This window comes from Rhinoraja longicauda, chromosome 15, assembly GCF_053455715.1.
Source record: "Rhinoraja longicauda isolate Sanriku21f chromosome 15, sRhiLon1.1, whole genome shotgun sequence".
Lineage (NCBI taxonomy): Eukaryota > Metazoa > Chordata > Chondrichthyes > Rajiformes > Arhynchobatidae > Rhinoraja > Rhinoraja longicauda.
Genome location: NC_135967.1, coordinates 45,037,922 through 45,063,725, shown reverse-complemented (window position 1 = coordinate 45,063,725; position 25,804 = coordinate 45,037,922). Strand labels below are relative to the sequence as shown.

Sequence of the window (25,804 nt, the reverse complement as noted above, 5' to 3'; positions counted from 1 at the left end):
TGTCTGTACGGAGTTTGCACGTTCTCCCTGTGACTGCGTGGGTTTTCTCCATGTGCTCCGGTTTCCTCCCACACTCCAAAGATGTGCAGGTTAAATGGCTTCGGCAAGAATTGTAGATGGTCCCTCGTGTGTAGGATAGTGCTGGTTTTGGGGTGACTGTTGGTCGGAGCAGACTAGGTGGGCAGAAGGGCCTGTTTCCACGCTGTATCTCTAAACTGAACTAAACACGGATAGGTGACGTTTCGGGTCGGGACCCTACTTCACAACTGCTGTAACTGCTTTCCAACGGCTACGCTTGGCCAGGACGACCCTGCAACGCACCACCAGGACAACAGACCTTCACGGTCAGGTCAACATAGAGTCATAGAGTCATACAGTGTGGAAACAGGCCCTTCGGCCCAACTAGCCCACACCGGCCAACAATGTCCCAGCTACGTTAGTCCCACTTGCCTGCGCTTGGTCCATATCCCTCCAAACCTGTCCTATCCATGTCCAACTGTTTCTTAAACAATTGGGATAGTCCCTGCCTCAACTACCTCCTCCGGCAGCTCGTTCCATACACACCCACCACCCTCTGTGTGAAAAAGTCACCCCTCGGATTCCTATTAAATCTTTTCCTCTTCACCTTGAACCTATGTCCTCTGGTCCTCGATTCCCCTACTCTGGGCAAGAGGCTCTGTGCATCTACACGATCTATTCCTCTCACGATTTTGTATACGTCCATAAGATCTCCCCTCATCCTCCTGCGCTCCATGGAATAGAAACCCAGCCTGCTCAACCTCTCCCTACAGCTCACACCCTCTAGTCCTGGCAACATCCTCGTAAAAATCCCCGCACTTACAACAACTGGGACTTGAAAATGGCACCAAACTGGCGACTCTGTACACTGTCTTAGTGTCCCACTGCTGCACACATGTACTGTCGCTGAGATGCTTATCCAAGATGTATCTAAGTGCTTATGTATAGTGATACTTGTACTGAACTTGGGGAGTTGAGTATAGGAGCAAAGAGGTCCTTCTGCAGTTGTACAGGGAACCGAGATGAGGAAAAACTTTTTCAGTCAGAGTTGAAAATCTGTGGAATTCTCTGCCTCAGAAGGCAGTGGAGGCCAATTCTCTGAATGCATTCAAGAGAGATTTAGATAGAGCTCTTAAGGATAGCGGAGTCAGGGGGTATGGGGAGAAGGCAGGAACGGGGTACTGATTGAGAATGATCAGCCATGATCACATTGAATGGCGGTACTGGCTCGAAGGACCTTCTGCCAACCCCTTAATAATCTTATATGTTTCGATAAGATCCCCTCTAAATCCTAAATTCCAGTGTATACAAGCCTAGTCGCTCCAGTCTTTCAACGTACGACAGTGCCGCCATTCTGGGAATTAACCTAGTAAACCTACGCTGCACGCCCTCAATAGCAAGAATATCCTTCCTCAAATTTGGAGACCAAAACTGCACACAGTACTCCAGGTGCAGTCTCACTAGGGCCCTGTACAACTGCAGAAGGACCTCTTTGCTCCTATACTCAACTCCTCTTGTTATGAAGGCCAACATTCCATTGGCTTTCTTCACTGCCTGCTGTTCCTGCATGCTTCCTTTCAGTGACTGATGCACTAGGACACCCAGATCTCGTTGTACGTCCCCTTTCCCTAACTTGACACCATTCAGATAATAGCAATTCAACATTTAGTGATGTATAAATATTAGACATTTTACTGGACTGATTTCAAAGGGAGGCAAGGTGGCGCAGCAGTAGAGTTGCTGCCTCACGGCGCCAGAGACCCGGGTTCGATCCTAAACACGGGTACTGTCCGTACGGAGTTTGTACATTCTCCCCGTGACCTACGTGGGTTTTCTCCGGGTGCTCCGGTTTCCTCCCACACTCCAAAGACGTGCAGGTTTGTCGGTTAATTGGCTTGCTGTAATTGTAAATTGTCCCTAGTGCGTGTAGGATAGTGCTAGCGTGCGGGGATCGCTGGTCGGCACGGAATCAGTGGGCCGAAGGGCCTGTTTCCACGCTGTATCCCTAAACTAAACTAAACTGAACTAATGAGAGACACAAAATGCTGGAGTAACAGCAGGACTGGCAGCGTCTTCCAATCAGAGATGCTGCCTGTCCCGCTGAGTTACTCCAGTATTTTGTGTCTATCTTCAATGTAAACCAGCGTCTGCAGTTCCTTCCTAAACTAAACTTTCCTCCAAAGATGCTGCCTGACCCACCGGCTGGTGGGTGTATGGAACGAGCTGCCAGAGGAGGCAGTTGAGGCTGGTACTATAACACCATTTAAAAGACATTTGGACAGGTACATGTATAGGAAAGGTTAGGGATGTTGTCGTAGATCGAGTGTTGAGGTTAGGGATGTTGTTATGTGCATGAAGCAAAAAGACAACAAGGGGTAGAATCTCAATCTTGCACTGACTATTTCTTGAGGGTTTTTTTGTGAATCAAGATTTTTCGTTAAGCAAGACCACCAGCGTAATCAAGGACGAGTCTAACCCCTGCTCACTCCCTCTTCTCCTCCCCCCACATCAGGCTAAAGGTACAGAAGTGTGAAAACCCACACCTCCAGATTCAGGGACAGTTTCTTCCCAGCTGCTATCAGGCAACTGAACCATCCTATCACCAACTAGAGAGCAGTCCTGATCTCCCATCTACCCTCATTGGAGACCCTCGGACTATCTTTAATCCAATCTTACGGGACTTTATCTTGCACTAAACGTTTTTCCCTTTATCCTGTATCTCTACACAGTGGACAGCTTGATTGTGATCATGTATAAGTCTTTCCACTGACTAGATAGCATGCAATGAAAACAGCTTTTCACTCAACCTCGGTACACGTGACAATAATAATAATTTAAACTAAACTAGTCCACACCACCAATAAATTCATCATTTAATGAGATACGATACGATACCTCTCTAAACCTATCCTTCCCATGTACCTGTCTGACTGTTTCTTAAATGTTGCGATAGTCCCAGCCTCAACTACCTCCTCCGGCAGCTCGTTCCATACACCCACCACCCTTTGTGTGAAAAAGTTAACCCTCAGGTTTCCTGTTAAATCTTTCCCCACCTCAACTTAAACCTATGTCGTCTGGTCCTCGATTCGCCTACTCTGGGCAAGAGACTCTGTACGTCTACCCGATCTACTCCACTCATTACTTAGAGGGTCAGGCAACATTACACAAGAACATGGATAGGTGATGTTTCAGGTGAGGACTGAAGAAGTCTAAAGAAGGGTCCAGACCCAAAAATGTTGCCTATCCATGTACTTGAGAGATGCTGCTTGGCCCGCTGAGTGATGGTATGGTACTTGTCACACGTACTGAGGTATAGTTAAAATTCATTTTTGTATACAGTTTAGTTACTCCAGTAGTTGAGTTTTAGGTTTAGTTTAGCTTAAGTTTTAGAGATACAGCACAGAAACAGGCCCTTCAGCCCATCGAGTCCCCACCGACCAGCGATCCCCACACACTAACACTATCCTACACACACTAGCACACTAGGGACAATTTATTACATTTATACCAAGCCAATTAACCTACAAACCTGTACGTCTTTGGAGTGTGGGAGGAAACCGAAGATCTCGGAGAAAACCCACGCAGGTCACGGGGAGAACGTACAAACTCTGTACAGACAGCGCCCGTAGTCGGGATCGAACCTGGGTCTCTGGCGCTGCAACTCTACCGCTGCGCCACCGTGTACTGTGTGTCTTAGTACTGAAGTAACTTGTGGGATCGCTTTCAAGAGGGTCAATTTATTTTAAACATCGCTCTGACTTCATATTTTTTATTATGTGGCGACAGCTCTGTCAGTCTTCACATTGTTTACAACCACAATCGTTGGGAAGTCTGCCAGATTCACTTGGCACTCAGTTAGTGGCTGCAGAAAGCAATTTCAGATACATTCCCATTGCTGCAGTTTAAATTGGCAAAGTTAAAGCCATTTGTCCATCTCTGGCGGATTACATGGAATTATTTAAGTGTTTCTTGTGTAAGGTTGTTTATATAATGGGGCTGACTATTGCTGCATTTCCAACACACAATGTGGTGTACTTTGGTTTAGTTTAGTTTAGTTTAGTTTAGTTTAGGGATACAGCATGAATACAGGCCCTTCGGCCCACCGAGTACGTACCGACCAGCGATCCCTGCACACTACACACAATCCTACATACACTAGGGATCATTTATATTTATACCAAGCCAATTAACCTACAAACCTGGGACAGACTCAAAACGCTGCAGTGACTCAGGTCGACATTTCCTGGGTCGAGACCCATTCTTCAGACCCGAAAAATCACAAAATGCTGGAGTAACTCAGCAGGTCAGGCAGCATCTCGGGAGAGAAGGAATGGGTGACGTTTCGGGTCGAGACCCTTCTTCAGACTGATTAATTGGCTTCCGCAAATCATCCCTTTGCATAATTAAGTACGACTCTCACCTCGGTCACTCCCTCTTCTCCCCTCTACCATCACGCAAGAGGCACAGAAGTGTGAAAACAGATACCTCCAGATTCCTTTACTCCAGAGATGCTGCCTGCCCCGCTGAGTTACTCCGGCGTTTGGTGTCCATCTTCTACTCAGAGGTGTGTCAGAATAGAGGATGATGGAAGGTAGACACAAAATGCTGGAGTAACTCAGCGGGTCAGGCAGCATCGGGTTCGTTTCGGGTCAGGACCCTTCGTCACCCATTCCTTCTCTCCAGAGATGCTGCCCATCCCGCTGAGTTACTCCAGCATTTTGTGTCTACCTTCGATTTAAACCAGCATCTGCAGTTCTTTCCTACACATGGAGGATGATGGATACTTCCTCAGAGAAGAGAAGGGCGGTCACGGTGGCGAAGCGGTAGAGTTGCTGCCTTACAGCCAATGCAGCGCCGGAGACCCGGGTTCGATCCCGACTACGGGTGCCGTCTGTACGGAGTTTATACGTTCCCCCGTGACCTGCGTGGGTGTTCTCTGAGATCTTCGTTTCCTCCCACACTCCAAAGGTTTGTAGGTTAATTGGCTTGGTGAATGTAAAAATTGTCAATAGAGGGTGTAGGATAGTATTAATGTATGGGGATCGCTGGTCGGCGCGGAATGGCCTGTTTCCGCGCTGTATCTCTAAACTAAAGTGAAATAAAAGAGCTGGAGACTTCTTTTTTTAATCCTCCATTTCCTAACAGCCAGATACATTAACCACTGACTGAGACGTGGGATATCTATATGCCGTTTCTCTTGGTGTTAAATACACTAGGGTGTCCCGCCCCCTCCCCGTTCATCAGACTGAAGAAGGGTCTCGACCCGAAACGTCACCCATTCCTTCTCTCCGGAGATGCTGCCTGACCCGCTGAGTTAGACAATAGACAATAGACAATAGGTGCAGGAGGAAGCCATTCGGCCCTTTGAGCCAGCACCGCCATTCAATGTGATCATGGCTGATCATTCCCAATCAGTAACCCATTCCTGCCTTCTCCCCATACCCCCTGACTCCGCTATCCTTAATAGCTCTATCTAGCTCTCTCTTGAATGCATTCAGAGAATTGGCCTCCACTGCCTTCTGAGGCAGAGAATTCCACAGATTCACAACTCTCTGACTGAAAAGGTTTTTCCTCATCTCAGTTCTAAATGGCCTACCCCTTATTCTTAAACTGTGGCCCCTTGTTCTGGACTCCCCCAACATTGGGAACATGTTTCCTGCCTCTAACGTGTCCAACCCCTTAATAATCTTATACGTTTCGATAAGATCTCCTCTCTTCCTTCTACTCCAGCATTTTGTGTCTACCTTCGATTTGAACCAGCATCTGCAGTTATTTTCCTACACATAGTGTGGCATCATGATGCACTAATCACCTTCTACATGGTAGGCTGATAATAACAAGCATTCTGTGCTTTGAAACGAAAGCTAAACAGCTGGAACTAAACTTGGGAGACAACACAGATATTTTGATAGGAACAGCGGTTCTCGAAAACATGAAGCTGGTTTTAATATCCGGTCTCGGGTATAGAACAGTACTACACAGGAACAGGTCCTTCGGCCCACAACGTCCGTGCCGAACATGACACCAAGACCATCCCTCTCCCATCGGGCAAGAGGCCCACAAGTGTGAAAATGCACACCTCCAGATTCAGGGACAGTTTCTTCCCGGCTGTTATCAGGCAACTGAGCCATCCTACCACAACCAGAGAGCAGTGCTGAACAACGATCTACCTCATTGGTGACCGTCGGACTTTCTTTGATTGGACGCTATTGAGGGCGTGCAGCGTAGGTTTACTAGGTTAATTCCCGGAATGGCGGGACTGTCATATGTTGAAAGACTGGAGCGACTAGGCTTGTATACACTGGAATTTAGAAGGATGAGAGGAGGTCTTATCGAAACGTATAAGATTATTAAGGGGTTGGACACGTTAGAGGCAGGAAACATGTTCCCAATGTTGGGGGAGACCAGAACCAGGAGGCCACAGTTTAAGAATAAGGGGTAGGCCATTTAGAATGGAGATGAGGAAAAACATTTTCAGTCAGAGGGTTGTGAATCTGTGGAATTCTCTGCCTCAGAAGGCAGTGGAGGCCAATTCTCTGAATGCATTCAAGAGAGAGCTAGATAGAGCTCTTAAGGATAGTGGAGTCAGGGGGTATAGGGAGAAGGCAGGAACGGGGTACAGATTGAGAATGATCAGCCATGATCACATTGAATGGCGGTGCTGGCTCGAAGGACCAAATGGCCTCCTCCTGCACCTATTGTCTATTGTCTATTGACTTTACTGGTTTTATCTTGCACTAAAAGTTATTCCCTTATCATGTATCTGTAAACAATCTTTTATCGACATGCACATAATCCCTATCCTGCCATTCCCTGCATCTCCAGGTGCCTATCCAAGGGTCTCAAATGCCACTAGCGTACTGCCTGACCATCACGTTCCAAGCTCCCACCACCCTCTGTGTCAGGCAAACATCTCTGGAGAACATGGACAGGTAACATCATAGGAAGGAACTGCAGGTGCTGGTTTAAACTGAAGATAGATAGCCACACAAAGCTGGAATAACTCAGCAGGTCAGGCAGCATCTCTGGAGAGAAGGAAATTTCCCATTTCCCTAACTAGTCTGAAGAAGGGTCTCAACCCGAAACGTCACCCATTCCTTCTCTCCAGAGATGCTGCCCGTCCCGCTGAGTTACTTCAGCTTTTAGTGTCTATCTTGGTCCTATTCTACATTTTCCTTGATCTCTATCCCCTTTGTCTCGTTTTCACACCCAACACTTCCTCATCTCTGTATCTCCCCACTCCCCTGATTCAGTTTGAAGAAGAGTCTTGACCCGAAACGCCACCCGTTCCTTCTCTCCAGACATGCTGCCTGTCCCGCTGATTTACTCCAGCATTTTGTGGCTATCTATGGACAGGTAACATTTTGGATCGGGACCCTCCTTTAGTCTGATCCTGATCAGAAGGGTCCCGACCTGAAACATCGCCTATCCATGCTCCCCAGAGATGCTGCTGTCTGACCCACTGAGTTACTCCAGCACTTTGTGTCTTTTTTACTGTAAAATAAATCGCATTATGGTGTCAACTGTCCCATATTAGCCGGGTCATCCCGTATTTTGGGCTAAATTAGTTTGACCCGTATAGGACCGCACTTGTCCCGTCTTAGGCCCGCGGGCCACTGTAGGCCCGGACACTGTAGGCGAACGGAGAGTGTTCGGGGAGCGGGGCCGAGTGTGTTCGCCTAACGGAGGTTGAATAGCCCGGGCAGCCGCCATTGGTGGAGCGGGAGCACGTGGCCGCTGGCTGGGTGAGGTCACGTGGGGCGCCGGGCGGTGACGTCACCTTTTGTCCCTTATTCGGGGGTGAAATAGTTGGCAACCCTAACTGTGGCTGAACAGATTTTTCAACAGTTTATAAACCACCTGTGGTTTACATGCCTTCTTGAATAACGTGTTAATGTAGCAAATTCCTTAAACGAGTGCATGTTGTTACCATAATCATTTGCAGTCAGACCAAGAATGTGTCCTGTGCAATGAACTCATCAATTCTAATTTACTAACCAGGGGCCACAGTTTAAGAATAAGGGGTAGGCCATTTAGAACGGAGATGAGGAAAAACTTTTTCAGTCAGAGAGTTGTAAATCTGTGGAATTCACTGCCTCAGAAGGCAGTGGAGGCCAATTCTCTGAATGCATTCAAGAGAGAGCTAGATAGAGCTCTTAAGGATAGCGGAGTCAGGGGGTATGGGGAGAAGGCAGGAACGGGGTACTGATTGAGAATGATCAGCCATGATCACATTGAATGGTGATGCTGGCTCGAAGGGCCGAATGCCCTACTCCTGCACCCATTGTCTATTGTCTACACTATTCTACATACATCAGGGACAAGTTTACATTTACGCCAAGCCAATTGTCTATACTTTAGTATGAAATCCTTACGCAGTCAAAGTGATCAAACTGTTTCCTTCTCCTTCCTTGCTAATTGAATTTTGGCTTTGAAGATCCTGAAATATCTGAGTAATTTAACTTAGTTAATTTTAGTTCAGTTTAGTTCAGAGATACAGCGCGGAACAGGCCTTAAGGCCCACCGAGTCCGCGCCGACCTGCGATCCCCGCACATTAACACTATCCTACATACATCAGGGACAATTTAAACATTTACACCAAGCCAATTAACCTACAAAGCTGTACGTCTTTGGAGCGTGGGAGGAAAGCGAGATCTCGGAGAAAACCCACCCGGGTCGGTGAGTCGACCATGCCGACCCATTGTTCACCAGTTCACACTTGTTCTATGTTATCCCATCTTCTCATCAAGCCCCCCGCACAATTAACCTACAAGTGCGTCTTTGGGATGTGGGAAGGAAAAAACCGGAGCACCTGGAGAAAACCCACACAGTCACAGGGAGAACGTACAAACTCCGAACATAGAAACATAGAAACATAGAAAATAGGTGCAGGAGTAGGCCATTCGGCCCTTCGAGCCTGCACCGCCATTCAATATGATCATGGCTGATCATCCAACTCAGTATCCTGTACCTGCCTTCTCTCCATACACCCTGATCCCTTTAACCACAAGGGCCACATCTAACTCCATCTTAAATATAGCCAATGAACTGGCCTCAACTACCTTCTGTGGCAGAGAATTCCACAGATTCACCACTCTCTGTGTGAAAAAAAACTTTCTCATCTCGGTCCTCAAAGACTTCCCCCTTATCCTTAAACTGTGACCCCTTGTTCTGGACTTCCCCAACATCGGGAACAATCTTCCTGCATCTAGCCTGTCCTACCCCTTAAGAAATAAACAGCACCCGAGGTCAGGATGGAACCCGGGTCTCTGGCGCTGTGAGGCAGCAACTCTCCCGCTGCGCCACCGTGCCGTTCGAAACACAACTAAAACTGGTCTGGGTCCTTTGGGAGATGCTGCCTCGAATGCACCTATAGCCTTTTATGCATTGAATAAAGGCATAAACATTTTTCAGGATTAGTATCTATGGAGCAATGTTCTTTCTGAACAGTGTGCTATGGAGTTATTCTAAAATCCTCCCTGGAGCACTGAGCCTCATTTTGGCCCCAAGCTCACTGTTGGAGCCTCCCTTAAGAAAGCCTATAACCATTGTATTTAGAATTAAATGTTCTTGCCAAGACAAAAATCTGGACTTCTCAGTCTGAATAATGGAAAACACACACTGTCCGAAGATGATTGACATTCATAAGTCCCTTATCGGTTACGTAATTAACTTATTTTTCCCCAGCAATCCCATTTTAGAGTCATAGGGTGATAAAGCGTGGAAACAGGCCCTTCGGCCCAACTTGCCCATGCTGACCAACATGCCCCATCTGCACTTGTCCCACCTGCTTGCCTTTGACCCACAATCCCTCCAAACTTTTCCTATCCATGTACCTGTCCAAATGTTTGTTTAAACATTGCGATAGTCCCTGCCTCAACTACCTCCTCTGGCAGCTCGTTCCATACACCCACCACCCTTTGTGTTGTATAAAAAAGTTGCACCTCAGGTTCCTATTAAATATAGCCCCCCCACCCCCCATCTTAAACCTATGTCCTCTGTTTCTTGATACCACTACTTTGGGTAAAAGACTGTGCATTTACCTTATCTATGCCACTGATGATCTTATAGACCTCTATCAGATCACCCTTCATCCTCCTGCGCTCCAAGGACTAAAGACCCAGTCTGAAGAAGGGTCTCGACACGAAACGTCACCCGTTGTACCATAGCTCCGAGACGCAAAATGCTGGAGTAACTCAGCGGGACAGGCAGCTTCTCTGGAGAGAAGGAATGGGTGACGTTTCGGGTCGAGACCCTTCATTCAGAGGAAGGGTCTCTTGCCCACAGTAGGGGAATGGAGAACCAGAGGACATCGGTTGAAGGTAATGAGAAGGGTCTCGACCTGAAACGTCACCCATTCCTTCTCCTCTCCAGGGATGCTGCCTTTCCCGCTGAGTTACTCCAGCATTTTGTTTCTGTGTCCTTCCACGGATACTGCCTGACTCACCAAGTTCCTCCAACACTTCATGTTTTATTCATGATTCGAGCATTGGCTCCCTCCGGCAGCTCTGTTTTCCCGTTTAATTTTTTTAAAACACATTTGGACGTACTTTCAGATCCGTGTGTCAGAGGTTATGGGGAGAAGGCAGGAGAATGGGGTTAGGAGGGAAAAATAGATCAGCCACGATTGGATGACGGAGTAGACTTGATGGGTCAAATGGCCTAATTCAGCTCCTATCAATTATGAACTTAGAAAGTGAAGGAGTAACTCAGCAGGTCAGGCAGCATCTCTGAAGAAAAAGGATGGGGGTCTTTTCAGGCCTGGCTCGCTGAGTTATTTTTCATATTTTCATATTTCAGATACAGCGCGGAAACAGGCCTTTTCGGCCAACCAAGTCCGCACCGCCCAGTGATCCCCGCACACTAACACTATCCTACACACACTAGGGACAATTTTTACATATACCCAGTCAATTAACCTACATACCTGTACGTCTTTGGAGTGTGGGAGGAAACCGAAGATCTCGGAGAAAACCCACGCAGGTCACGGGGAGAACGTACAAACTCCTTACAGTACAGCACCCGTAGTCAGGATCGAACCTGAGTCTCCGGCGCTGCATTCGCTGTAAAGCAACAACTCTACCGCTGCGCTACCGTGCCGCCAGCACTTGGTGCTTTATTTAGGAAAGAAAACCTCGTCCCAATTGTGTGTTGCATCTTGTTTTGGTCACCCTGTCATAGGAAAGATGTTGTTAAGCTGGAAACAGTGCAGAGAAGATTTACGAGGATGTTGCCAGGACTCGAGGGCCTGCGCTGTAGGGATACGTAGAGCAGACTCGGACGTTATTCCATTCAGTGCAGGAGAAAGAGTGGTGATCTAGACACAAAGTGCTGGAGTAACTCAGCGGGTCAGGAGAAAAGAAAGAGGTGATGTTTCGGGTCAAAACCCTTCTTCAGACTGCTGCAGTCTGGTATAACAGTGCTAATTTTCCATCAGAATGTTGATGCCAATAGACAATAGACAATAGACAATAGACAATAGGTGCAGGAGGAGGCCATTCGGCCCTTCGAGCCAGCACCGCCATTCAATGTGATCATGGCTGATCATTCTCAATCAGTACCCCGTTCCTGCCTTCTCCCCATACCCCCTGACTCCGCTATCCTTAAGAGCTCTATCTAGCTCTCTCTTGAATGCATTCAGAGAATTGGCCTCCACTGCCTTCTGAGGCAGAGAATTCCACAGATTCACAACTCTCTGACTGAAAAGGTTTTACCTCATCTCAGTTCTAAATGGCCTACCCCTTATTCTTAAACTGTGGCCCCATGCCATTTTTCATTTAGATACTTCAGCAAAATCCAAGATAGCCACAAAGTGCTGGAGTAACTCAGCGGGACAGGCAGCATCTCTGGAGGGAAGGAATGGGTGACGTTTCGGGTCGAGACCCTTCTTTAGACTGAGAGTCAGGGGAAAATGGAAACAGGCTTCCGGCTGTCTGCCCTCCCCAGCCTCCAACCTTATCGTTTCCCAGCCCCACGAAACCCGTTTTTACCTTCTCCCCGAAATGCAGAAACACAACTGCCCTGATTTCCACATACCTCGAAAATCTAATTTCCCTTTTCCCCTAACTCTCTGTCTGAAGAAGGGTCTCGACCCGAAAAGGCACCCACTCCTTCTCTCCAGAGATACTGCCTGTCCCGCTGAGTTACTCCAGCACTTTGTGTCTATCTTCAGTGTAAACCAACATCTGCAGTTCTTTCCTACATATAGAGGATGATAGATGCTGTACTGGAAACAGGCCCTTCAGCCCACCGAGTCCGCACCGACCAGCGATCCCCACACACTACCACTATCTACACACACTAGGGACAATTTACATTTATACCAAGTCAATTAACCTACAAACCTGGGATAGACTCAAAACGCTGGAGAGACTCAGGTGACATTTCCTGGGTCGAGACTCTTCTTTGGACCTGAAACATCACCTATTCCTTTTCTCCAGAGATGCTGCCTGACCCGCTGAGTTACTCCAGCACTTTGTGTCTAACTTCGGTTTAAACCAGCACCTGCAGTTCCGAGCCCGCAATGTCTAGATGGCAGAGGTTCAGGGTTGTGCTGGGGTTACTAGATTTCTGAAAGGACCAATGATAAACTTCACTCCCCTCGACCAGCATCGGTTAAAGTTCTTCTCCGAAATGTTATTTATTGTACGTCTCTCTAATCGTGACCTCTGCCACGGAATAAATTCCTAAAATTATTGAGGGCTGTTTATTTTTAGTCTCAGCTCACTGCTTTAATTTTAAAGGAGTATCTGACCACTGCATGTTCAGTTTAGAGTTGCAGCATGGAAACAGGCCCTTCGGCCCACCGAGTCTGCGCCGACCAGCGATCCCCGCATGCTAGTTCTACCCTACACACGCTGGGGACAATTTATGGAAGTCAATTAACCGACAAACCTGCACGTCTTTGGAATATGGGTGGAAAACGGAGCACCCGGGGAAAACCCACGCAGGTCACATGCAGGTCGTGCAAACTCCGTACGGACAGCACCCGTAGTCAGGATCGAACCCACATCCCAAACACCGTGAGGCAGCAACTCTACCACTGCACGACCTTGTATCTGCACTTCCTAAATTTTCTCTTCTATTCTTCTGCAGCTAATGTCAATTACTGCAGAATACCTTTCTGATGACCCCAGGACTATCCTTGATCAGACTTTGCTGGCTTTACCTCGCACTAAAGGGAACACAATGAATTAATAACCATAATATCAGGTAACCATAATAGTATAAAAGACCCCAATGTTTGCAGTGCAACCATAGACGCAGCCCATATAAGACCATAGTTCCTGAAGTTAATGGTGTGCAAAAAAAATACTTGCCCCAAACATCTCCTTTAAAATTTGTCCCTTTCAACTTAAAGATATGCCCTCTTATCCTTTAGTTTAGTTTATAGTCACGTGTACTGAGGTACAGCGAAAAGCCTTTATGTTGACTGCTATCCAGAGAGCGAAAAGACTGGCATTTATTTCAAGAGCCGTTGAATACAATAAACAGGGATGTAATGTTGAGGCTCTATAAGGGGCTGGTCAGGCCACATTTGGAGTATTGTGAGCAATTTTGGGCACCATATCTGAGGTAGGATGTGCTGGCTCTGGAGAGGGCCCAGAGGAGGTTTACAAGAATAATCCCAGGAATGAGTGGGTTAACCTATGATGAGCGTTTATCGGCACTGGGCCTGTACTCGCTGGAGTTCAGCAGAATGAGGGGGGGCCTCATTAAACCACACAGAATAGTGAAAGGCTCGCATAGAGTGGATGTGGAGAGGATGTTTCCACTAGTGGGAGAGTCTAGGACTAGAGGTCATAGCCTCAGAATTAAAGGACGTTCTTTTAGGAAGGAGATGAGGAGAAAATGTCTTCAGTCAGAGGGTGGTGAATCTGTGGAACTCTTTGCCACAGACGGCTGTGGAGGCCAAGTGATTGGATATTTTTAAGGCAGAGATAGATAGATTCTTGATTAGTACGGGTGTCAGAGGTTATGGGAAGAAGGCAGGAGAATGGGGTTAGGAGGGCGAGATAGATCAGCCATGATTGAATGGTGGAGTAGAGTTGATGGGCTGAATGGCCTAATTCTGCTCCTATCCCTTATGACAGAAGACTATACACGTTTACAATCGAGTCGTCCTCAGTGTACAGATACAGGATGAAGGGAATAACATTTAGTGCAAGATAAAATCCAGTAAAGTCCTGATTAAAGATAGCCCGAGGGTCTCCAGTAAGGTAGATGGTTAACATTTCCACTCTGGGAAAATGGTTCTGACAGTCTATGCCTCTTAGAATTTTATATATTTATTGGCCAAAAAACCTTGAGAGTTCGAAGGATTATTTTGAGCAAAATGTCAGCCCACACATCTTTCTCTGTGACTGGAATCTTATTTCCCAATTTAGAGGCACACATGGTTTTAGAATTTTCTCTCGCTCGGCAAACTCTTCCTCCAAGCAGTTCCACAGATTCAAACTCATCTGGGAGTAAGAACAAGACATTTATCTTTCTGTATTGTTGATATATGAGGAATTGGTTCTTCACAAACTGATACTCAGCCTTGCTGCTCAAACTGAGTTCAGCCAACCTGTCCTCGGGGTAGGGATTTGCAAATTGGATCTTGGAGCTCTTTTGGATCTATTTTAGAGTTTTCCATCTACTTAGAGTCATAGATTGATACAGCGTTGAAACAGGCCCTTCGGCCCAACTTCCCAAACCGACCAACATCCCAGTTCCTCCCGTCCCGCCTGCCCGCGTTTGGTCCATATCCCTCTGAACCTGTCTTATCCATGTACCCGTCTAACTGTTTCTCAAATGTTGGGGTAGTCCCTGCCTCAACTACCTCCTCTGGCAGCTCGTTCCATACACCCACCACCCTTTGTGTGAAACAGTTACCCCTCGGGTTCCTATTAAATCTTTCCCCCCTCAACTTAAACCTATGTCCTCTGGTCCTCGATTCCCCTACTCTGGGCAAGAGACTCTGTGTGTTAGACAATAGACAATAGGTGCAGGAGGAGGCCATTCGGCCCTTCGAGCCAGCACCGCCATTCAATGTGATCATGGCTGATTATTCTCAATCAGTACCCCGTTCCTGCCTTCTCCCCATACCCCCTGACTCCGCTATCCTTGAGCTCTATCCAGCTCTCTCTTGAATGCATTCAGAGAATTGGCCTCCACTGCCTTCTGAGGCAGAGAATTCTACAGATTCACAACTCTCTGACTGAAAAAGTTTTTCCTCATCTCCGTTCTAAACGGCCTACCCCTTATTCTTAAACTGTGGCCCCTTGATCTGGACTCCCCCAACACTGGGAACATGTTTCCTGCCTCTAACGTGTCCAAGCCCTTAATAATCTTATACGTTTCGATAAGATCCCCTCTCATCCTTTTAAATTCCAGTGTGTACAAGCCTAGTTGATCCAATCTTTCAACATACGACAGTCCCGCCATTCCGGGAATTAACCTAGTAAACCTACGCTGCACGCCCTCAATAGCAAGAATTCCTCAAATTTGGAGACCAAAACTGCACACAGAACTCCAGGTGCGGTCTCACTAGGGCCCTGTACAACTGCAGAAGGACCTCTTTGCTCCTATACGCCCTCAATTTACCTGATCTATTCCTCTCATGATTTTATGCACCTCTATAAGGTCACCCCTCATCCTCCTGCACTCCAAGGTTAGAGTCCCTCTTTATTTTTCAATTTTGTACAAAAAACTCCTTGAGGATCTGCTTCCATGACAGATTATGTACTTCAAATAGGTGAAGGAAAGTACAGGGACTTTTTAGGATTGGCGTGTATAAATATTGCCACCAAAACTCCATATTGTGCACCAAGTTTACGAATAAGTTTATTGGCCAAGTATGTACACATACAAGGAATGTGCCTTGAAGAAGGGTCTCAACCCGAAACGTCACCCATTCCTTCTCTCCTGAGATGCTGCCTGTCCTGCTGAGTTACTCCAGCGTTTTGTGAATAAATACCTATGAAGGTGCTCCACTCGCAAGTAACAACTCGAACATACAGTAAACAATTAAGAATAAAGCATAAAACATTAAAACATTAAGAATACAACGTTACGGTTTAAACATGTGAGTGAAACAAACCAGAGCAAAACGAGACGACATACTTTTGGTTATTGAGTAGAGCTACAACTAGACAATAAATAATACTCCACCGATGAAGGGAATAGATAGGCTCGATGCACAGTCTTGGCTAGATAAAGGTATACGATTATTAAGGGGTTGGACAAGTTAGAGGCAGGAAACATGTTCCCAATGTAGGGGGAGTCCAGAACCAGCGGCCACAGTTTAAGAATAAGGGGTAGGCCATTTAGAACAGAGATGAGGAAAAACTTTTTCAGTCAGAGAGTTGTGAATCTGTGGAATTCTCTGCCTCAGAAGGCAGTGGAGGCAAATTCTCTGAATGCATTCAAGAGAGAGCTAGATAGAGCTCTTAAGGATGGCAGAGTCAGGTGGTATGGGGAGAAGGCAGGAACGGGGTACTGATTGAGAATGATTAGCTATGATCACATTGAACGGCGGTGCTGGCTCGAAGGGCCGAATGGCCTACTCCTGCACCTATTGTCTATTGTCTTTTACTCATAGGGAAATCAAGAACCGGAGGACATAAGTTTAAGGTGAGAGGGGCAAGATTTAATAAGAACCCGAGGGGCAACTTTTTCACACAGTGGGTGGTTCCTATGGAAGCTGTTATCAGGCACCTGAACCATCCTACCACCACCAGAGAGCAGTCCTGAACTACTATCTACCTCATTGGAGACCTTTGGACTATCTTTTGATCGGACTTTGGTGGCTTTACCTTGCACCAAACGTTATTCCCTTATCATGTATCTGCGCACTGTGAATGGCTCGATTGTAATCATGCATTGTCTGCCCACTGATTGGATAGCACGCAACAAAAGCTTCTCACTGTACCTCGGTACACGTGACATAAAATAAACTGAACCCCACATTCTCCTGCCATGAGACCCACCCCACCAATGTTACCCCTTTTCTTCCGACATCTAAGTCTTTAAGAGACATGTGCCTAAAACATCTCTGGAGAGGAGGAATGGGTGACGTTTTGGGTCGAGAACCTTCTTCAGGTACGGGTCTCGACCTGAAACGTCATCCACTCCATCCCTCCAGAGATGCTGCCTGTCCCGCTGAATTACCCCAGCGTTTTGTGTCTGTTCTTTGATGTGACCAGCATCAGCAGCTCCTTCCGACCCAAAAACGTTTCTGTTCCCCTACATATTGCAACGGTTGCCCAGCCAACTAACCTACAAACCTGCACGTCTTTGGAGTGTGGGAGGAAACCGAAGATCTCAGAGAAAACCCACGCAGGTCACGGGGAGAACGTACAAACTCTGTCTGTACGGAGTTTGCACGTTCTCCCTGCGACCTGCGTGGGTTTTCTCCGAGATCTTCGGTTTCCTCCCACACTCCAAAGACGTGCAGGTTTGTAGGTTAATTGGCTGGGCAAATGTAAAAATTGTCCCTAGTGGGTGTAGGATAGTGTTAGTGTGCGGGGATCACTGGGCGGAGCGGACCCGGTGGGCCGAAGGGCCTGTTTCTGCGCTGTATCTCTAAATCTAAAATCTAAATCTTGCCGTCCAAGGGCATTTGACCTTTCCAACTTGGTTAATTATCAGGATCATCGGCGTTTTGTAATAATGTAAACATTGTTATTTAAACAGATCATCAGGATGCAGCTGGATTTAATCGCAATGGGATTAGACGTGCCAAGAACTGATCTCCTGAGCTTAACAAAAGGACTGTAGGCTCTGGAAATCTAGGCTGGACGTCCGAGAGGCAATGTGCTGATGTTGCTCGATCTTGTTGTCTGATGTTCGAGAGCATCCAGCAGTTTTCAACATAGTTATTTTCTTTTACAAAACAAGCATGGATTCTGCAGAGGAATTGTGACATTCCATTGAACTACTCGAAGATGGACACAAAATACTGGAGAGAAGGAATGGGTGACGTTTCGGCTCGAGACCCTTCTTCAGACCCGAAACATCACCCATTCCTTCTCTCCAGAGATGCTGCCTGACCCGCTGAGTTACTCCAGCATTTTAGGTCTATCTCCTGTGTAAGCAGTTCCTTCCTACACATTGAACTAATCACACCCCCACCCCCCACACACACACCCCCACCCCCCCCACACACACACACACACCCCACACACACACACCACACACACACACACACACACACCCCACATACACACACACCCCACACACACCCCCACACCCCACACACACACACACACACACACACACCCCCCACACGCACACCCCACACACACCCCAACACACACACCCCCACTCCCCACACACGCACCCCCCACACACACCCCCACACACACACCCCACACACACACACCCCACACACACACACACACACACCCACACACACACACCCCCCACACACACACCCCACACACACACACACACCCCCCCTACCACACACACCCCACTCACCCCACACACACACACACCCCACACACACACACCCCACACACACACACCCCAACCCCCACACACACACACACACCCCCACCCCCCACACACACACCCCCCCCCACACACACACACACACCCCACACACACACACCCCCCACACACACACACACCCCACACACACACACACACACACACCCCCCACACACACACACACACACACACACACACACACACACACACACACACACACCATTCTGCTTTAGTTAAACATTTTGTTCAAGATGGCCGCGCCGTTGTGTTTGGCTGCCAGCCACTGTATGTTTCTTTTTTTTTTCCTAATCAGATGTGCAGCACTTTGGTCAACGTGGGTTGTTTTTAAATGTGCTATACAAATAAAATTGACTTGACTTGACTTTAGCGATACAGCATGGAAACAGGTCCTTCAACCCATGGAGTCCATGGTAACCATCTTCCAAGGAGCACGTAGGTCTATTTAGTTTCGTTTGGAGATACTGCATGGAACAGGACCTTCGGCCCATCGAGTCTATGCCGATCAATGATCACCAGTGCATGTCGGTTCTATGTTATCCCACTTTCTCATCTCGCTACAGATTAGAGACAATTTACAGACGGCCAATTAACCTTCAAAACCTACAATGTGGTGAAGAAGAGGCATGAATGGAAAGACATTCTTGCCATAGAGGGAGTACAGAGAAGTTTCACCAGATTGATTCCTGGGATGGCAGGACTTTCATATGAAGAAAGACTGGATAGACTCGGCTTGTACTCGCTGGAATTTAGAAGATTGAGGGGGGATCTTATAGAAACTTACAAAATTCTTAAGGGGTTGGACAGGCTAGATGCAGGAAGATTGGTCCCGATGTTGGGGAAGTCCAGAACAAGGGGTCACAGTTTAAGGATAAGGGGGAAGTCTTTTAGGACCGAGATGAGAACGTTTCTTTTCACACAGAGAGTGGTGAATCTGTGGAATTCTCTGCCACAGAAGGTAGTTGAGGCCGGTTCATTGGCTATATTTAAGAGGGAGTTAGATGTGGCCCTTTTTGCTAAAGGGATCAGGGGGTATGGAGAGAAGGCAGGTACGGGCTACTGAGCTGGATGATCAGCCATGATCATATTGAATGGCGGTGCAGGCTCGAAGGGCCGAATGGCCTACTCCTGCACCTATTTTCTATGTTTCTATGTATGATTTCATTTATGCAACTACGAAATGCATTGCATAAATTTAGGTCAATTGTCAATGGTTCATGTATTCGTATTACTTTTTTTAAGGAGTAGTGTAGTGCATGTAGAAGTAGTGTTAAGAACCGAGCACATTGCATTGTTCCCCTCAGGGCTGTTAGTTGAGAGGTTACTTCATGCAATAAAGGACGTTCTGATGAAGGCCCCTCTACAGGTTCTTTGGGAGTTTTTAGTCTTAGCTTTAGTTTTAGAGATACAGCGCAGAAACAGGCCCACTTCGGCCCACCGGGTCCGTGCCGAACAGCGATCCCCGCACATTAACACTATCCTACACTCAGGACAATTTTTTAATTTTATATTATACCAAGCCAATTAACCCACAAACCTGTACATCTTTGGAGAGTGAGGGGAAACCGGAGCACCCGGAGAAAACCAATTAACTTACATACCTGCACGTCTTTGGAGTGTGGGAGGAAACCGGAGCATCCGGAGAAAACCCACGCAGGTCACGGGGAGAATGTGCAAACTCCGTACAGACAGCACCCGCTGTCAGGATAGAACCTGGTTCTCTGGCGCTGTGAGGCAGCAACTCTACCGCTGCGCCACCGTGCAGACCCTTCTTGTTGAGAGATTTTGCAGGATTGGAGGTTTCTATCAGATTAAACTGGCAGTACATTTTACAGATCTTACACCTTGCAGCTTTACCTTCCACTGATGCATGTCTGATGTGTTGTTTGGGTTGCTGATCAAGGATGCAGATCCTTCCTACATTACAACTCCAAGGGTCCCATTACCAAATAGACCACAGAAAGGTGTGGCACGGTAGAGTTGCTGCCTCACAGCGCCAGAGACCCGGGTTCGATCCTGACTGCGGGTGCTGTCTGTACGGAGTTTGCACGTTCTCCCCGTGACCTGCGTGGGTTTTCTCCGGATGCTCCAGTTTCCTCCCACACTCCAAAGACGTGCAGGTATGTAAGTTAATCGGCTTGGTGGAAGTGTAAGCTGTCCCTCGTGTGCGTAGGATAGTGTTAATGTGCGGAGATCGCTGTGGTCGGCGTGGACTTGGTGGGTCAAAGGGCCCGTTTCCGCGTTGTATCTGTAAACTAAACTAATAAAGAACGGGGAGAGTATTCAGAAATCGGAAGTGCAAAGGGCCTCGGGAGTGCTGATGCAGGATTCCCAAAAAGCCAATTTGCAAGTAGAATCGGTAGTAAGGAAGGCAAATGCAATGCGAGCATTTACTTGGAGAGGGCTACAATACAAAAATAGGGATCTAATGTTGAGGCTGTATAAGGCACTGGTACGACCACATTTGGAGTTTTATGAGAAGTTTTGGGCACCATTTCTGAGGAAGGATGTGCTGGCATTGGAGAGGGCCCAGAGGAGGTTTACCAGAATGAACTTAAGAATGAGTGGGTTAACGTATGATGAGCACTTGAAGACACCGGGCCTGTACTCGCTGGAGTTTAGAAGGATGAGGGGGGGATCTCATTGAAACTTACTGAGTAGTGAAAGGCCTGGATAGAGTGGATGTGGAGGGGATGTTTCCACCAGTGGGTGAGTCTAGAACCAGAGGCCACAGCCTCAGAATTAAAGGATGTAACATCAGAAAGTTGGTGGTGAAAATCCGTGGAATTCATTGCCACAGCAGGCGGTGGAGGCCAAGTCAATGGGTATTTTTAAGACGGAGATTGACAGATTCTTGATTAGTGCGGGAGTCAGGGGTTATGGGGAGAAGGCAGGAGAATGGGGTTGAGAGGTTAATATAGATCAGCCATGATTGAATGGAGGAATAGACGATGGGCCGAATGGCCTAATTCTGCTCCTATCACTTATGAACATGAACTGATGAACGTCACCTATCCATTTTCTCCAGGGACCTGCTGAGTTACTCCAGCTTAGTTTTAGTTTATTGTCACTTGTACAGTGAAAAGCTTCAGTTGCACGATAACCAGTCAGTGGAAAGACAATACATAATTACAATCGAGCTGTCCACAGTGTACAGCTACCTGATAACAGGAATAACGTTTAGTGCAAGATAAAATCCAGTAAAGTCCAATTAAAGATAGTCCGAGGGTCTCCAATGAGGTAGATGGCAGCTCAGGACCGCTCTCTAGTTGTTGATGGGATGGTTCAGTTGCCTGATAACAGCTGGGAAGAAACTAGCACTTTATGTCTCATTTTTGTAAATCAGCAGCGTGGGAACAACCATTTCCGCCCAGCTTGCCCATCTGCAGTTCCTTGTTCCTATGAGACAATAGACAATAGGTGCAGGAGGAGGCCATTCGGCCCTTCGAGCCAGCACCGCCATTCAATGTGATCATGGCTGATCATTCACAATCAGTACCCTGTTCCTGCCTTCTCCCCGTACCCCCTGGCTCCGCTATCCTTAAGAGCTCTATCTAGCTCTCTCTTGAATGCATTCAGAGACTTGACCTCCACTGCCTTCTGAGGCAGAGAATTCCACAGATGAGATTCGATATGCAAACTGGAAGAAATAATCCCGTACAAAATTAAAGTGCCAGATTTAGCTTAACACTAGCACTCTCACATCGGAGTTAGAAGGTCATGGATTTAATTCCAGTTCCAGCAGCCAAGTAGTGAAAGGCCTGGGTAGAGTGGATGTGGAGAGGATGTTTCCACCAGTGGGAGAGTCCAGGACCAGAGGGCACAGCCTCAGAATAAAAGGACGTACCTTTGGAAAGGAGATGAGGAGGAATTTCTTTAGTCAGAGGGTGGTGAATCTATGGAATTCATTGCCGCAGACGGCTGTGGAGGCCAAGTCATTTGGTATTTTTAAGATGGAGATTAACAGGTTCTTGATTAGTACGGGTGTCAGGGGTTACGGGGAGAAGGCAGGAGAATGGGGTTGAGAGGGAAAGATAGACCAGCCATGATTGAACGGCGGAATAGAAACATAGAAACATATAGAAAAATAGGTGCAGGGGTAGGCCATTCGGCCCTTCGAGCCAGCAACATCACAAACCATTATGATCATGGCTGATCATCCAAAATCAGTACCCCGTTCCTGCTTTTCCCCATAACCCTCGATTCCTTGATATTGACTTGATGGGCCGAATGGCCTTATTCTGCTCCTAGAACTTATGAACATGAACCTATGGGCATCGCGCACACAATCAGAGACAGACCAGAGGCACGCGCAAGAAGTCAAACACATGCATTCACATTTTAGGATGAAAACATTTAGGATTAAAGCCTTTACCTTTTTTTTAAGTGGGGCGCTTGAATTCAAAAGATAAGCAACTGTGTTTATTAAAGATATTTCGGAAAATGTTAAAACATTCTCAGCAAAGAACAACACTGAGCATTGTGCAAGGTTGAAGCCTCCTAATATTTCGACACACACACTTTAATATATAATATTTTCATACGTGTTTTAAATATATATTTACACATATGTTTATCCAACTCATTGAGGAATACAAAGACTGAAGGTTACCAGTTGATAAAGTGTGGATGCTACTAAAGTTTACTGCCGGCCAATGTGCATATTGGAATAAGTTAACCAAGGTTTTCAGATAATGAAGGCTTACCGAACCAGACATAGATTGGACAGAAATCAAAGCTTGGTAATCATTTGCTTGTAGATAGACACAACAAATCGTGTTGTAACTCAGTGGGACAGGCAGCATCTCTGGAGAGAAGGAATGGGATGTATGAACCATGAGTAGCAAAGGTAGACCAAAAGTTCAAACGTCTGAAGAAGGGTCTCGACCCGAACCGAAAACCCATTCCTTCTCTCCAGAGATGCTGCCTGTCCCGCTGTGTTACTCCAGCTTTTTGTGTCTATCTTCGGTTTATTCCCGGAATGGCGGGACTGTCATATGTTGAAAGACTGGAGCGACTAGGCTTGTATACACTGGAATTTAGAAGGATGAGAGGAGATCTTATCGAAACGTATAAGATTATTAAGGGGTTGGACACGTTAGAGGCAGGAAACATGTTCCCAATGTTGGGGGAGTCCAGAACAAGGGGCCACAGTTTAAGAATAAGGGGTAGGCCATTTAGAACGGAGATGAGGAAAAACTTTTTCAGTCAAAGAGTTGTAAATCTGTGGAATTCTCTGCCTCAGAAGGCAGTGGAGGCCAATTCTCTGAATGCATTCAAGAGAGAGCTAGATAGAGCTCTTAAGGATAGCGGAGTCAGGGGATATGGGGGGAAGGCAGGAACAGGGTACTGATTGAGAATGATCAGCCATGATCACATTGAATGGCGGTGCTGGCTCGAAGGGCCGAATGGCCTCCTCCTGCACCTATTGTCTATTGTCTATTACACACGTCCACAGCAGCTGCCCAACCTACTCAGTTTCCCCCAAACAGTTTGTTTTTCTCCTCAATTTCTCAGCTCCTCTTCTTCCCAATACATGACTTTAAATCTATGCCCTCTGGAGAAATAGCTTTATCCTTTGGTTTACCTGGAGAGGGGTCTCGACCCGAAACGTCACCCATCCCTTCTCTCCGGAGACGCTGCCTGTCCCGCCGAGTTACTCCAGCATTTTGTGTCTATCTTTGGTTTAAACCGGCGTCTGCAGTTATCTTCCTACACTAATAATTTGCTTGTGTCAGGAATTTCTATATGTGGCCCCTGCTATACAAATGCAGGATCTCGGTAAAAGCAGCATTTCAGATACAATTATCCCTTGTATTCTTCACTTTATTGCACAAGAATGCCCTGGTGTGTTGCTGTGACGACCGACACAAAGTCTCCCTGCACATCGCCATCAGATCAACGCCAGCCTAGATTTCTCTAACTTCAAGTAACCCTTGCATCCCCTCTCTTCCCGTCCCTCCCCCACCCTAGTCGTCTACCAGTTTCACTGTCGTCCTGCTGAGTTTCACCGTTTGCATCTTATTGAAGATTATGAAGGGGTTGGACACGTTAGAGGCAGGAAACATGTTCCCAATGTTGGGGGAGTCCAGAACAAGGGGCCACAGTTTAAGAATAAGGGGTAGGCCATTTAGAACGGAGATGAGGAAAAACTTTTTCAGTCAGAGAGTTGCGAATCTGTGGAATTTTCTGCCTCAGAAGGCAGTGGAGGCCAATTCTCTGGATGCTTTCAAGAGAGAGCTGGATAGAGCTCTTAAGGATAGCAGAGTCAGGGGGTATGGGGAGAAGGCAGGAACGGGGTACTGATTGTGGATGATCAGCCACGATCACATTGAATGGTGGTGCTGGCACGAAGGGCCGAATGGCCTCCTCCTGCACCTATTGTCTATTGACCCGAAACGTCACCCATTCCTTTTCTCCTGAGATGCTGCTGCCTGACCCGCTGAGTTACTCCAGCACTTTGTGTCTATCTGCAGCACATTCTTTATCTCACAAAGAACACAGCAGGAGCAGTGAATGAATGAATGAAACTGCTCCACTTATCTTGGTGACCGATACTTTGCGATGTGTCGGACATTTAAACAGTTAACACATTATTACCTTCGGCCGCCTCCACTCAATCGCCCCGGGTGGGGTCTTGGTGTAAAACAGCGACTCGGTTACGGCGGGGAAGTAAGGGTCTTCAAACAGCCGCTGGCTCTGACGGCATTCTTCTTGTAAAGCAGAGTACCGCTGACCTTTGTAAATCCTCAGGACCATCCTGAACAAGCTAAAACTGAAATAGCATCAGTGCGCGCGTAAACCACATAAGTGCACTCCAGTGTTTACGCTTGCCAAAGTGAGTGACATGCACAACTGTCTCCCCCACCTCAAACTTCACTGTTTCCATTACTTCCAGCACTTACCCCTGAAGACTATGGAAATAACTGGATATTTACGCTTTTCACGGGGAGCAAGAAAGTATACTCACCTCCCAGGCTGCCTTCTTTTATTTAAAAACCGAGCCTCCAACTGGTCTCCAACAACTTTGCATCCGTCCTGCCGAGTTTCTAGCTTTTTAACCTTCACGTTGCAGACTCTACCATTTCTGAAAGCTGAACAGGCAGTTCTCAAACTCACGAGGAATATTTCCCCACCCCCACCCCCCTCTGTTAACCACAGGTGGAACTGCTGGTTTCACAAAGAACTCAATTGGGAAGCGAGCAAAAAAATAGAACTCTTTTTCGAGGACTAGCTTTTTCAGCCAGAGAGCTGTGAATCTGTGGAATTCTCTGCCACTGAAGGCAGTGG

General features: G+C 47.1%; 1 protein-coding gene across 1 annotated transcript in view; it reads right to left on the bottom strand.

Annotated features, from left to right (window-relative positions):
* LOC144600437 (calpain-5-like) overlaps window positions 1–25,532 on the bottom strand; it is an 88,058-nt gene extending 62,526 nt beyond the window's left edge. The window contains exons 1-2 of the mRNA XM_078412032.1: window positions 25,485–25,532; window positions 25,115–25,283 (exon numbers count right to left, since the gene is read on the bottom strand). Of these exons, the coding sequence (XP_078268158.1) occupies window positions 25,115–25,273 (159 nt within the window). The 5' untranslated portion in view covers window positions 25,274–25,283; window positions 25,485–25,532. The remainder of the gene's footprint in view (window positions 1–25,114; window positions 25,284–25,484) is intronic.
* Between the last annotated feature and the right edge of the window lie 272 nt (window positions 25,533–25,804).